This window comes from Hippocampus guttulatus, chromosome 2 (genome assembly GCF_054856545.1).
Source record: "Hippocampus guttulatus isolate MCC_2025c chromosome 2, RoL_Hgut_1.0, whole genome shotgun sequence".
Classification (NCBI taxonomy): domain Eukaryota; kingdom Metazoa; phylum Chordata; class Actinopteri; order Syngnathiformes; family Syngnathidae; genus Hippocampus; species Hippocampus guttulatus.
Window position 1 is genome coordinate 22,402,813 of NC_141262.1, and position 12,839 is coordinate 22,415,651.

A 12,839-nucleotide genomic window follows, 5' to 3' on the forward strand; every position below is an offset into this window, starting at 1 on the left:
AAGTGGAAGACTAGCTTGATTCCAGACTTGTCACTGTAGTTTGTTTTGTTACCCGAAACTTTCCGCTTCAGCCTCGGAGCACGATCTGATCAGGGTCACTTCTATTTGTTTCATCCATTTTGAAAATTTTTCCATTCGCAGGGTTGTCATTTGGGATGATGTTTTTTTTTTTTTTTTTAATCCATCATGTGCGGAATCAAAACACGTGCCAAACAAATACAATTGTGCTTCATTTGTTTTCAACAAGTCAAAAAGATGACAGTGAATGTGAACATTTGAAGAAAATTCTCATCCTTGCAGACCGTGAGCTCACAGCTTCGTCCGAAACCGCAGCGAGACGAGACAGCAGCTTCTGGAAAGTTCACGTGAATATCGATCCTCGCCGCCTGATGCAGACAGATTGTGCTCTTTATAAAAAACAGAAATAGGTGTCCTGGGATCACCTCCGTGGCGGTGTGGCTTCTTCCGTGCTTTCAGAGAGCAGTTGCTGATTTGACTTTTGAGGAGAGGACCTGCCTGAACCTCCTCTTAAGCTCCTGCATGTTGGGAGATTTGGGCCGGGCTAGGTGAAGACCTCCTCGCCGTTTCTCGCCGTTGCCTCCCCCCAACGCCCGGGACACCTGTGCCATGGATATCACGTGACCCACTTTAAAAAAAACCCAAAAAAAACAACCTGCGTGGCGTCGAATAACGGAAGCCCACCTCATGACACAGCTGCAGGAAGGCGGTGTGGACGCCCTCATGGTTCTCCCTGGCTGAGGCCTCAAAGTAAACGCCCCCTGTCGGAAGGGGCGGGATTCCACGTCAACGTTCAACACACACTTTGAATCACTCCAAGCACTTTTTTTTCCCCACCATCTCAACAGGTGGACTTTGTTTATTCCGTCAAATGGAACAACAACATCAAGTAAAATGAACAGGAGGGCGGGTTCCCACCTAGAGAGGACGCTAACGTCTCGCCTTCATCTGCCGGCACTTGTCGCGCTCGTAGCAGGTCACTCTTGTTGCCGATCTGTAGCAGATTACACGGCGGATCGGATTAGCGGGATTATCAAAGGCTCACCTGCAGCAAGTGAGAACAGCTCCCACTCGTCTGGGAGGTCCGTCATGAAAAAAGAGCAGTGGCGGGCTGTGAAGAAAGTGTTCATTGCTTTGACCAGCCCTGCAGCCTCATCCACAATGGAATTCCTTCTCCTCGATTATTGTCATGTTCATAGGGGATGTTGTATCCAAATCAAATTCCCATACACTGAACTTGTCTTTGATCATTTCATACATGAAGTAGTAAGTACCGTATTGGCCCGAATATAAGACGGTGTGTTTTGCATTGAAATAAGACTGAAAAAGTGGGAGTCGTCTTATATTTGGGGTCTAGACATTATACCCATTCACGACGCTAGATGGCGCCAGATAACATTGAAGCGAATGCTGAACTTGACTCCCCAGACCGAAGCGAACCGGTCACGAAGAATAAAAATAAAAATAGCGGCAGCGCGAAGAAGAAAAATAAAAAATAGCGGTAACAAGGAAAAGAGAAGAAAATAATAGAAGAGATAACAGAAAATGGAGAAACGTAGTGACGATCTGGGTCGAAGATCGGCCAGGTTGACCGGCAGCTGAGGAGAAATTATGATGTAAACTTCAAGATGATGGTGATAAATGAGGCAGCGTCTTCAAACAATTGCAAACCGGCTGTGAAATATGGTGTCACAGAGTGTAATGTACGGAGATGGAGAGCTCAAAAAGATCACTTAAAAAATGCTCACATTTTCTGTATAAAAATTAATTTGGTGTTCAAAAAGTCTCTTTTCAAATTTTAGTCTTGAAAAAGAGGGGGTTGTCTTATAATCAGGGCCGTCTTATATTCGGGCCAATACGATACAAAAAAATTGTAGAAAAAAAACACTTGCTCGGTCGAAATCCAAAACGTGCCACTGACCAGGATGACAGGGATGTTTCCCGACGGGTGGATGCGTCTCACGTGCTGGTACAGTGGGCGGATGGTGCGATAGCTACTGTGGTCCGTGATGGAGAAAACCAGCACGTAGCCGTCGGCCCAGTAGATGGACCTGCCGGTTGAAAGCGTGTAAGCGGAGCGTGCGAAAAGACAACGCGTGTGAGCTGGTGGGCGCCTGACCTGTTGATCTGCTCCTGGCAATAGAGGCCCTCGGCGTCGTCCTGCGGCACAAATAATCATCAAGTGTTTGCGAATGACAGCGCAGAGGACACGTCTGTGGAGGGTAGGGCGGCAAAAATTACGGAAACTTTCCACGGCAATTCAAGTGGATTTATGGAAGGAGCCAAAAATTTAGCAAGTTGAATAACAAAAATTGACACTCTTGTGGTGGCAATGAAAGTTAGACGGCTCGCCATCCGCGCCACCAGGAGGGGCTTCCTCAACAATCGTTATCTTGCCGCCGGAGGAAGCAAGCGTCTCCGAGGACCGTGCTTTGTAAACACGTCGCTCTCCTTAAAGTGCCAGCGTCCCAGCCTCACATCGCATCCTGTCGCTTCGCACACATTCCTGACCTCGCTTGGAGATAAGGGTGCAAAAACAGAAACTGGCAAGGAGCTTATCTGCCAAACGTTGCCGGTAAGCGCCGCCACCGGCAATGGCCTGACGACAAGCAGCCGCTGCGTACCTGCAGAGCTACGCAGGGCGTGTCCTGGATCTGAAGCGACACCTCCTCACCATCCAGGGTGACCTTTCTGGAGTAGAGCGCACCTGCATGGCCCATGAGCGGAGAAAGGGGATCAATCGTTTCAAATACAAGGATGAGAAGGGGAAACGTTGAGGGGGGGATTTACCTGTGTTGGCTTCATAGTCTCCAATAAAGCGTTTTGTCAGAAACCTGACGATGAGAGCTGGAAAAAGGCAGAGCGAGTTCTGAGAAAACAAGTCGGGCTGACCCACGTGCCACCCATTTTGTTGTTATCTAGGGCGCAATTTGCCTTTTTGGGACCAGTCTCAAACAAACAGGTTCAAAGTCCCAAGTGGAAAAATGACGCAACTATCACCAGGCCAAACCATTAAATAACAAAAGAAAATAATAATAATCATAATAATAATAAGAAGAAGAATACATTTATTTTGAAAGCGCTTTTCATAGTACTCAAAGACACTTGACAAGAGTTTATAACACAAATGACAATAAAATGCTCATTGATAATCAAAATAAGCCAGAGGTGTCCAAATCACCCCTTGGTTGTTATTTGCAGGACTCCCACCCCTCACACTGCCATTAATTAGACAAAAGAAATAATATGCAGTACATGAAAACAACATAATGAGTGTCTTGCGTATTGCAGTGTTTGTTTGATTGTTTTTTTTTTTTTACCGTACAATGCAAGTTTTCTTGTGAAAGAAACAGGCTAAAAATATGTATTTTGATGGATTTAGGTTAGGGTGATTTGAGAAACGAGTGACTCGAGATACGAGCGCGGTAGCGGAATGGAATGACTTCAACGTAATCGACTCAAGTTGATAGTGTCTGGAGAACCGATGGGTGGATGATTTGAAGGGGGTTTTGAACACCCGTGCAATAAGGCAACAGTAATCCTAAAGGAAGGAATTCATATCATCCCTCCCCTGTCACACTTGAGCCGAGCTGGGGATTCAAACGTTTGCATTGGAATCAACCCGGAGTGCTCACTTACCAGTTTTGCCAACGTTGCTGGCGCCCAGCACCACGATCTTCACCGTCTTGTTGGGCACGCAGTCCGGCAGCGGGTATTCGGGGATGGGCAGCAGCAGAAAGTTGGCGGACCCGCTGTTGTTCATGGCTCCCTGTGCGGGGAAGGGGTCGTTCCAGCCAGCAGCATTGACCTCGGATCCTTGTGGGAGCGAGATCACCCTCCTCCTCCTCCTCCTCCTCCTCTTCTTCCTCCTCCTCCTCCTCGCGGCGCCGAGGACAACTCAGTCCAGTATTCCCAGAACGGCCAAGCTCTTTTATCCCTGTGTGTGCTTCTGCTGCAGGGCAACTCTTGAAACCTGCGCCAAACGCATGTCGTAATCCTCCAAAAGCGCCAACAGGCTCCAGGCAAACTCCGCGTGGACGTGGGGGAACGTGCGCGCACTGGGCACTGCACTGGGCAGGGCGAAAGACGAAGAAGAGGAGGACAAGGAGGAAGGAGGAGGCAAACTTCATTCGCCAGACCGCCCCCCAGGAAAAGTGTTTTTTAGGTCGATTCCAGTGACAGTGCTACGTGGGGTAATCTTGAATACTTATGTATTCAAATAAAACTATTGTATCTTCATATACAGTATGGATATAATTGAGTAAATAGTGAGCTATTTCAGTCGCTGATCGCGTCGTGGTACAATACCCTGACTTGCGTGTATCCGTTCCCATTCAATGACGGTGTGAATGATTGTTTGTCTCTCTATGTGCCCTGCGACTGACTGGCGAGCATTTCAGGGTGTAGACTGGTTTTTGTTCAGCAAATTTTGTCATTGTGTTATATAAAATGTTATATATCAAAAGTACCAGAGGTATCGCTACTCAGTATCGAAGAGTGAATACTCGGACTAGAATCGTTCTGGAAAAAAAGTGGTATGAACAACCCTATTTCAAACCTAACTGAATTGAATAGTGACATATAAAAATATTTTAATAAATACCTAAATAAGCAAATTGGATTAATTACGTGAAACTAAAAGAAATACTCAGAGATCTAAATATTAAATAAAAAAACTTAAATATTGAAATAACCATTGAAATAATTTTAATAAGCAGCAAAATAACCAAAAATACAACGCGTCATTATTTTTGGGGTTTATAAGGAATATTCACGTGCAAATGCAGTGGAAACACATAAACACGGGTAAGGTAACATTAGTCAAAGCCACAAATTCTTCCCAGTCTGTGCAAGACGAGTTATATGTTGTGTGTTTTGTTGTATTTTATGTTAAATGTTTTGTAAAGCGCTTTGTTTCAGCTGCAGGTGTTATTAAAGTGCTATATAAATAAAGATGTATTGTATTTTTGGTTTTAGATGTACAGTATGTATATGATTTTGTTTGATGTTGCTGTTTGCAATGTTTTGTTTATTGGCTGACAAGGAGAATAACAATAATAATAACATTGTGTTGGCATAACCACAAAACCTTCACCGCACTTCAAAAGTCGACAGTCGTGTATACTGACCTGCATTAGCATGAGTTTGAATGTGATTGGTTAATTCTGAACACAGCCACTTGTGCAAGCATGAGTTTGAATGTGATTGGTTAATTCTGAACACAGCCACTTGTGCAAACAAAATCTGAGTTCATATTTTTAACTTCCTCTTTCATATAGATTAAATAAAAACGAAAATACACAAGTCTGTCCCCCTAATCGGGGTAATAAATTAAATTCAATCCAAAAATAAAGAAGGGACTTTGGTGTCGTTGGCCCCATCCAATGTGGCGGCAACGGAGACGTGTGGTTAAGTGCTTCAGGGGTAATCTTGTCTAGGTGCATGATACGTACGGGGCAAAGTAAGCTTTGAAGCGTTGAAGCCCAGAAGCTTTCTAGCCTCTCCCGGAACTGGGCAGCCGCATCGGCTGGACAATTCACCGTCAGGGTTTGGTCCAACATGGCGGCGAACGGATGGAAATACTGATGACAGTCCGAAAGATCGCCTCGATTTGTACGATGGTAAGGATTTGGCATTTTGGGCTCCGTTCTTGGCTGTCGGCGATGGGCTAGCTGCCGCGCTAACTTGCTTGCTAAGCATCCACTACATAACAACAACACACTTTGAATGCTTAAGTCAGTACTTTTGCTTTTGTATACATGCCAGAAGCGTGAGCCCCGTAGCACATTACTGCTCGTATCCACCGCCCTGAGATACTATGTTTGGGTTAAAGTTGATTCTTTCCCCTGGTGATGCCTGTTGGTTTGGACGTTAGCACGATCAGCGTTTCCACCGCCTGTCATGTGATGGAAGCGGTTACGTTTCCAAAGTGAGATTTTGGAGCTGCCGATCAACATGTGTTTCATGTGGAGGTCGAAGTTGAAAAGGGGAGAAAAAGAAATTAGAGCCTGAGGTGTGTTTGTTGTCTCTACGACACAGATTCCCAATCTGCCGCGAGAGACGATCCAATCACACAATTTTATTTCATAGGTCGAGAAATAACGGGTTGCTCACCGGTGTTGGCATTTGTACAACACAATATTTATGTGACAAGGTTTCCCCCAAATTACAGTTTTTTAAAACTTTAAGTCTGGTTAGCCAGAATGGCTTCAAGTGGTGTCGAACGTAGCAAGAATTTTGAACATTGGATGATGGGTTCCAGAGAAGCTGAGTTTTTGTCTCGGTTGAAAAAAATCAGTGGCCTTTTGGGGGACATTTTGTGTGACATCGCCCATAGAAAATCTTTATGCAGTGTAAAACAGTAGAACTTGATTATTTGTCAGCATATTTCCTCGAGAATTTGCTTTCGTCTGCTTACTGGGGTTTCTGCTTATTTGATTGGCCAACAGGTTACAATTGAAACTGTCCACCAATAAGCTTGCAGGGCCAAAATTCCATGGGGTTCTTTAAGGCGATTCATCAGAATTACCATTTCAAACAGGGTGGCTTGCCACTGAGACAGTGCAAATGGAATGTAATTGATGAGAAGGGCATAAAAGGTCATGTACTTAAGTCATCAGTTGTTTTTCCTGAATTTTGAAGGATTTTAGAAGCATTTTTTAAAGAACATTTCGCAAAGGGCAGTCACTTGTCATGTTGCTACTTTATGTTGAACTCAACACGCTCACATTTCTCACGAAGCAAAAAACATTTGCTGCTCAATTAAGATGAGACGTTCTTCACTACTCAGACTGACATTTTGGTGATGTTCTGTTGGATTGCTTCTGAATTTTATTTTCCCTCCCTAGGGCGCCAATGCCTCTGCCTTAGAGAAGGAGATTGGACCAGAACAGTTCCCCGTGAATGAGCACTACTTTGGATTGGTCAACGTCAGTAATCGGTGGCTCCGTCTCCACTTTCCAGGGCAATTGGTCACAACAAAGTTGTCTGTCTGTTCCCCAGTTTGGCAACACGTGCTACTGTAACTCGGTGCTGCAAGCTCTCTACTTCTGTCGCCCATTCAGGGAGAAGGTGTTGGCCTACAAGGTAAAGCGGCATTACGGTGAGGCTGGCGGAGTACCGCTTGGCTTGCTTCTCTGACACCTGCAGGTTTTGTGCTCGCAGGTGCAGCCCCGACGCAAGGAGTCTCTGCTCACCTGCCTGGCTGACTTGTTCAACAGCATCGCCACACAGAAGAAGAAAGTGGGCGTCATCCCTCCAAAGAAATTCATCTCACGGCTGAGAAAGGAAAATGGTGGGCACTTTTTATAGACTGAACTGTTGATGTTGATTGACTAAAACGTCAGCTCTGATTTGGGGAGCAGAGAATGATGAATTTGGTGCCGTATGAATAGTGTTGCTACAGTTTCCTCGAAAAATTACTTGACTGATTATGTGCTTGGAAAGTAACTTAACCGATTACTTTCTTTTAAAAGTAACTGAAATTCGATTACTAGTTACAGTAAATTACATTTAGCAGCTACCAACAACCGTCCTTAGCATAAAAATGACAGCCTATTTTAACACTTTGATTGGAAGTGCATTTTTAAACTGACATTTAAGAAGAGTAACAATACATTTTCTTTTAAATTAATTAAATAAAGACATCCACCGACCATAAATATTTGTATTTAAAAAAAATATATATTTTTTGGATGTCATTTAGCAAATGGGCTACTTGTTTTAAATAATAATAATAAAAAAGAAAAATAAAGACGTCTTTCAAGACTTTACTTAACATAAATATATATATATTTTAAAATCTAAAATAAAGAGTATTTCTTACTTAATTTAACTATTCATGTTGTACTGTTGTACTGGCAAAACTCAACATTTATAATGTCCATAGTTTACAACGAATACATTTAAAGACCTCCTATCATAGTCACAATCTGGTGGGACTTTCTCTTTAAACTTGAATGCATATTGAGCTGCGATAATAAAAAAAAAAATATATATATATACTGTATATATGATATGATATGATATATGTGTTATTGAAGCACTCTGTCAACAGCACAGTATGCAAAAAAAAAAAGTAATAATAATAAAACGTCATCTTTTTGTTTTGAGCTCACAAACTCCAAAGAGCGACTGTATTTCCAGCTTCCAAACGTGACGCTCTCTCCCCGTCCTCCCTTGCCGTTTATGGCCACGCGAGTCGTTAATGCGCTGAAAACGATGATGTCACTCCCTCTGACTGGAATGGGAAATTGAATACGGCCACATTGTATTTCACCATGTTCCAGTGAAATTGACCTCGTTTAGTGAGCACTGAGCATGTATTTATTATTCATTAACTACCATTGGTTTTACAATACAACCCGTGCATGAGGGAGGCACTTAAAAGTTTTAAGTGTTGTAAATTTGTTCTCACTGCCGTATCCCGCAGGCGAACGCTGCCACTTTTAGAAATGTTGATGTTACTTACATGTGGAAGACGACATATTCCACAAAATAACACTTTGTGGTATTCGGAAAGTAACCGTAGTCTGGTTACTTGACTGGAAAAAGTATCACGTTCGATTAGTCGTTACTCCAAATTGTGCATATTTGGAGTAACACATTCGTAATGCGAGAGAGGGGTTGGGGTTAACTTTTGTCACCCATTTGGTGCAATATAAACAAAATGGACTTGACTCGAGCGCGTCCCGCCTTCTTCATGCAGAACTGTTTGACAACTACATGCAGCAAGATGCCCACGAGTTCCTCAACTACCTCCTCAACACCATCGCAGACCTGCTCCAGGAGGAGAAGAGCCAGGAGGGGCAGCAGAATGGAAAGTTGGTGCAGAATGGAGGAGGTGGTGGCGGCGGCGAGGTAGTCGTACTAGGAGGAGGTGGAGAAGGAGGAGGAGGAGGAGGCGGAGGCGGCGAAAGCGGGAAGGAGACGCAGCAGACGTGGGTCCACGAAATCTTCCAAGGAACGCTAACCAACGAGACACGCTGCCTCAACTGTGAAGCAGTGAGTGACGAACTAATGCCGCTCTCTCTCATCTCACTTGACATGAAGTGAGATGTGGGCCATGCGTAGTTAAAAATTTATGCCAGTTGCCGTACGTCGCTGTCATAGATGGACAACGATTCCCACGTTCTTAAGAAATTGCTGCTTCCCCCAAAAGCTTTGTAATTGCCTTTCTATGCCTCAAGATGGTGGCAATGCACTACTTTTGTCTAAATGAAACTTCAACTCACGGAAAATATTTCTTTGGCGCCAAAATGCCACAGGATGGTGGCAAAGCACTACTATTTGTCTAAAAGAAGCTGCTCAATTCACTTCAGCTTAGGTCCGTGACACCGAGATGCCAAAAGTTAATACCCATGCTTGCTTTACTCCGTGTTTTTTTTTTTGTCGTCAATGAATCAATTTCGGCCCGGTTTAGTGATATTGGATCATTTCCCACGGCACCAATGATGGATTCTCAAGCCCCATGGTTGGGAATCACTGGCATAGGTTACCGAAACTGCAGCGAGAGGACTGCATTCGTGCACTGTGTGGGTGAGGATGATGGTGATAGTGATGATGTCATATCACTGTTGCAGGTCAGCAGCAAGGATGAGGACTTCCTGGATTTGTCGGTGGACGTGGAGCAGAACACATCCATCACGCACTGCCTCAGGTGATGGCAGCCTCTGAGCATTTATTCCTTATCCAGGATGTACTAAAGCACTTTTTGGTGCACTGGTATCACCACTGGAGTGCATTAGTCGAACAACGTCACGTTACTCGTGAGGCAAACCTTGACATCTGCATGCCACGAGTATGACTAGTGAAGCACTAGATGTTAACGATTACAAATTTATAATGTACACAGACCGCAGTATTTTCCTATTAAGGTTGGCATTTGTTGGCCAAAAGTGCACAAGTAGTGAAAAATGCAGTGGTTCTAATATCGTGCCCAGGTGGTTCTATAAGTGTGCCCAATTGTCTAATTTCTTGAGGACAAATAGTTTGGCGTTTTTGGCCAAAAAAAACGACCATGTATAGTAAGGCGTTTTTGGCCGAAAAAAACAATCATGTATAGCAAGGCGTTTTTGGCCCGAAAAAAACTACCATGCAGACTAGTGCTCGGATCTTAAGCAAGATCACAAGAATAAAGGATCCATGTGACCGTGGCTATGTGGCCGTCTCCTTTTTGGACCTCGCAGGGGCTTCAGCAACACGGAGACTCTGTGCAGTGAGTACAAGTACTACTGCGAGCAGTGCCGCAGCAAACAGGAAGCCCAGAAAAGGTTAGCTGGTCGTCCGCTGTTGTTGTTTTTTTGGGTGGCTTGGCTTGTTGCACGGGTTGACAGGTTTCCGCTGCTCAGGATGAGAGTGAAGAAGCTGCCGATGATCCTGGCGCTGCACCTCAAGCGCTTCAAGTACATGGATCAGCTGCACCGCTACACCAAATTGTCCTACCGCGTGGTCTTCCCTCTGGAGCTCCGTCTCTTCAACACGTCAGGGGACGCCACCAACCCGGACCGCATGTACGACCTGGTAGCAGTGGTGGTGCACTGTGGCAGGTGGGACCCAACCTTCGACTTACGGCTCGGCTCGCCTTCTCTGTCACTTTCTGTCTCACTCGCTCATGCCTTGTTTGTCCTCTTCAGTGGGCCCAACCGAGGCCACTACATCACCATCGTCAAGAGCCACGGCTTCTGGCTCCTCTTCGACGATGACATCGTTGAGGTGCGTTCCCGGGGACTCTCGTAGCTTTGAAATTTCTCCTTCCAGCAAGTAGCTGGCAGTTGTCTTTGCGTCTTTGGCCTCTGATGCCAAATGACCTGGCTTTTGTAGTTTGTAACGTAGTCTTTCAGAATATGTTTGTTTGTTTGTTTGTTTTTTTTTGGTGGGGGGAAATTAAAATTTGAAATGAAAATGACATTTTCTGCCACCACGTGTGGCAGTTGACTCATCAAGTCTTGAAAAAACTCAAACCAATAATTAAGGATGGACAAGTACAGATACCGGCATTATTTGAAGCTATCGAGGTCTTGCGAAGGATGACGATACCTGCCACTGATACTAAAGGCAAGAAAAGAAAATCTGACATTGAATAAACCAGCTTTACAGCACTTTACTGCGGCCGTTTGACAAATCAGTGACTCTGTCATTATGTTTTTTGAAATTTTATGTAGTATTAGTGGGTTTGGTACTTCGTGTCACAGATTACTCATGAATTGCAAAATGGCTTGTCAACTATTCCAAAATATTAATTGTATTTCAGAAGATGAATTGCTTTCTGGAATGTTGGAAAGATCTTCCGTAGTTCAGCGTCTGTCCGGCATCCAAACACCAGGTCAGGACATGGTTCTGCTTTTCTTTTTCTACAAACAATCTTGTGTTATTCTTGCAGAAAATCGACGCGCAGGCCATTGAGGAGTTCTACGGCCTGACGTCGGACATTTCCAAAAACTCAGAGTCGGGATACATCCTCTTCTACCAGTCTAGAGACTGAAGCGACCCGTCATTGAGAACCATGTCACAGCGGGCATCAGGGCAGACCATTCTGGCCTTTTTTTTTTACCCGCGAAGGCGGACCTTAGTGCCACATCGCTGGCTGGGAATGGTCGAGACGTCCCAGCGGCCTCGAGGAAGATGGACGTGAGCTTTGTCCAAGCTCAGCAACTGACAGGACTCCTATTCAAGTGTGTGAAATTAGCCGGGCGGGGTTCCGTTTAGCGACCCGCTAATGGCCCACGCGGCCCCTCCCCCCCAGGTGACTCCAAAGAGGTCCAAAGTGAACTTCCAAAGTCTTTGTGTTGCGTCTCACACACGTTAACGTCGCCGAAGGGCTTTTGGCATGCCGGTGTTAACCCGACACAAAGTCGTTCCGTTGCCAAGTGGCAAACACTCGTGGCACGGAGACGTCCAAGCAGAGCACGACGGCAGTCACACTTCCTTCCACGCCTGCTGCACTGAACTGTACAGTAAACCCCCCAACCACCGCGCACATTTTAGTTGACTCTGCTGTTTGCAGCAGGGTCAACATTGCAAAATGAGAATGTGTTCTCCGTTGCCTTACCTCAATAAATAAAGGTTACATCAATCGACAAGCATTCGGCTTTGGTGGCTTCAAAGTCAACACGTGCTAGCTAGCTACACGCTTGCACTCAAAGTGCACAAATTTAATCAAGTCAAATGACATTATTATTTAAATATTCATGTTATGATGAATGTTTCACTTATTTGACTTGGATGTCACACTTGACGAATGCCCCTGGTCTCCCATTGTTGGATATGTGAGACTTTTTTCTTTTGGTGAGAGTGCATGTGTAATTATGTCAAGTGGTTAATAATAAATCGATAATAAATGTTCGCTTGAAATTAAATGGAAGAAGGAATTATTCAGCGTATGAATCATTATAATCAAGCATCGAATATGTACTGTGCAGACTACAGCAGTGGCGCTTTTTATTTGAAAAGGTGTTAAATGTTGCTCTGTCATGGTTAAACTGTACTTAATTTGAATAAGTAAAAAAAAAGTTGAAAGTGACAAGAAAAATTCTCTTGTTATTGAGTCAAAGGCAGTGATGTGTTCCTCGAGCCCTCGAGGTCCTTGGCCTCGAGGACCGAAGGGCGGTCCTTGGTCCTCGGCCTTGGAGTCAAGTCCTTGGTCCTTGGCCTTGGCCTCGGGTTGCCGGGCCTCGGACACAACGAGGGATTAGAGCCTCTAATCCTTCGTCCACAGGTATAAAGTGGGCCAGAGGACCGCAAAAAATCATAAAGAAATCAAACAAAATCCATCTAGGGAAACCCACGCTGAAAAAAAACGACCATGTATAGTAAGGCGTTTT

At 44.6% G+C, this 12,839-nt stretch overlaps 2 protein-coding genes across 4 annotated transcripts; one reads left to right on the plus strand and one right to left on the minus strand.

Moving 5' to 3' along the window:
- Nucleotides 1-217: 217 nt before the first annotated feature.
- Nucleotides 218-4,110, minus strand: rasl11a (RAS-like, family 11, member A). 2 transcript variants are annotated; one of them, XM_086102823.1, is made up of 9 exons: nucleotides 3,658-4,110; nucleotides 2,809-2,865; nucleotides 2,643-2,725; nucleotides 2,138-2,178; nucleotides 1,940-2,069; nucleotides 937-1,012; nucleotides 703-779; nucleotides 517-620; nucleotides 218-386 (listed from the first exon to the last, which is right to left on the minus strand). In XM_086102823.1, the coding sequence occupies exons 1-9, from the start codon at nucleotides 3,779-3,781 to the stop codon at nucleotides 362-364; spliced, it is 717 nt and encodes a 238-aa protein (XP_085958949.1). In that variant the 5' UTR covers nucleotides 3,782-4,110; the 3' UTR covers nucleotides 218-361. The 2 variants fall into 2 exon arrangements, with proteins under 2 accessions (XP_085958949.1, XP_085958940.1); XM_086102814.1 differs by having other exon boundaries at nucleotides 218-620; nucleotides 3,658-4,108.
- A 1,361-nt stretch (nucleotides 4,111-5,471) lies between these two features.
- usp12b (ubiquitin specific peptidase 12b) lies at nucleotides 5,472-12,386 on the plus strand. 2 transcript variants are annotated; one of them, XM_086102887.1, is made up of 10 exons: nucleotides 5,472-5,639; nucleotides 6,867-6,947; nucleotides 7,021-7,104; nucleotides 7,183-7,312; nucleotides 8,726-9,021; nucleotides 9,600-9,676; nucleotides 10,206-10,289; nucleotides 10,368-10,565; nucleotides 10,653-10,731; nucleotides 11,399-12,386. In XM_086102887.1, exons 1-10 carry the CDS (start codon nucleotides 5,592-5,594, stop codon nucleotides 11,498-11,500), a joined length of 1,179 nt encoding a protein of 392 aa, XP_085959013.1. In that variant the 5' UTR covers nucleotides 5,472-5,591; the 3' UTR covers nucleotides 11,501-12,386. The 2 variants fall into 2 exon arrangements, with proteins under 2 accessions (XP_085959013.1, XP_085959007.1); XM_086102881.1 differs by having other exon boundaries at nucleotides 10,206-10,565.
- The last annotated feature ends 453 nt before the right edge of the window (nucleotides 12,387-12,839 follow it).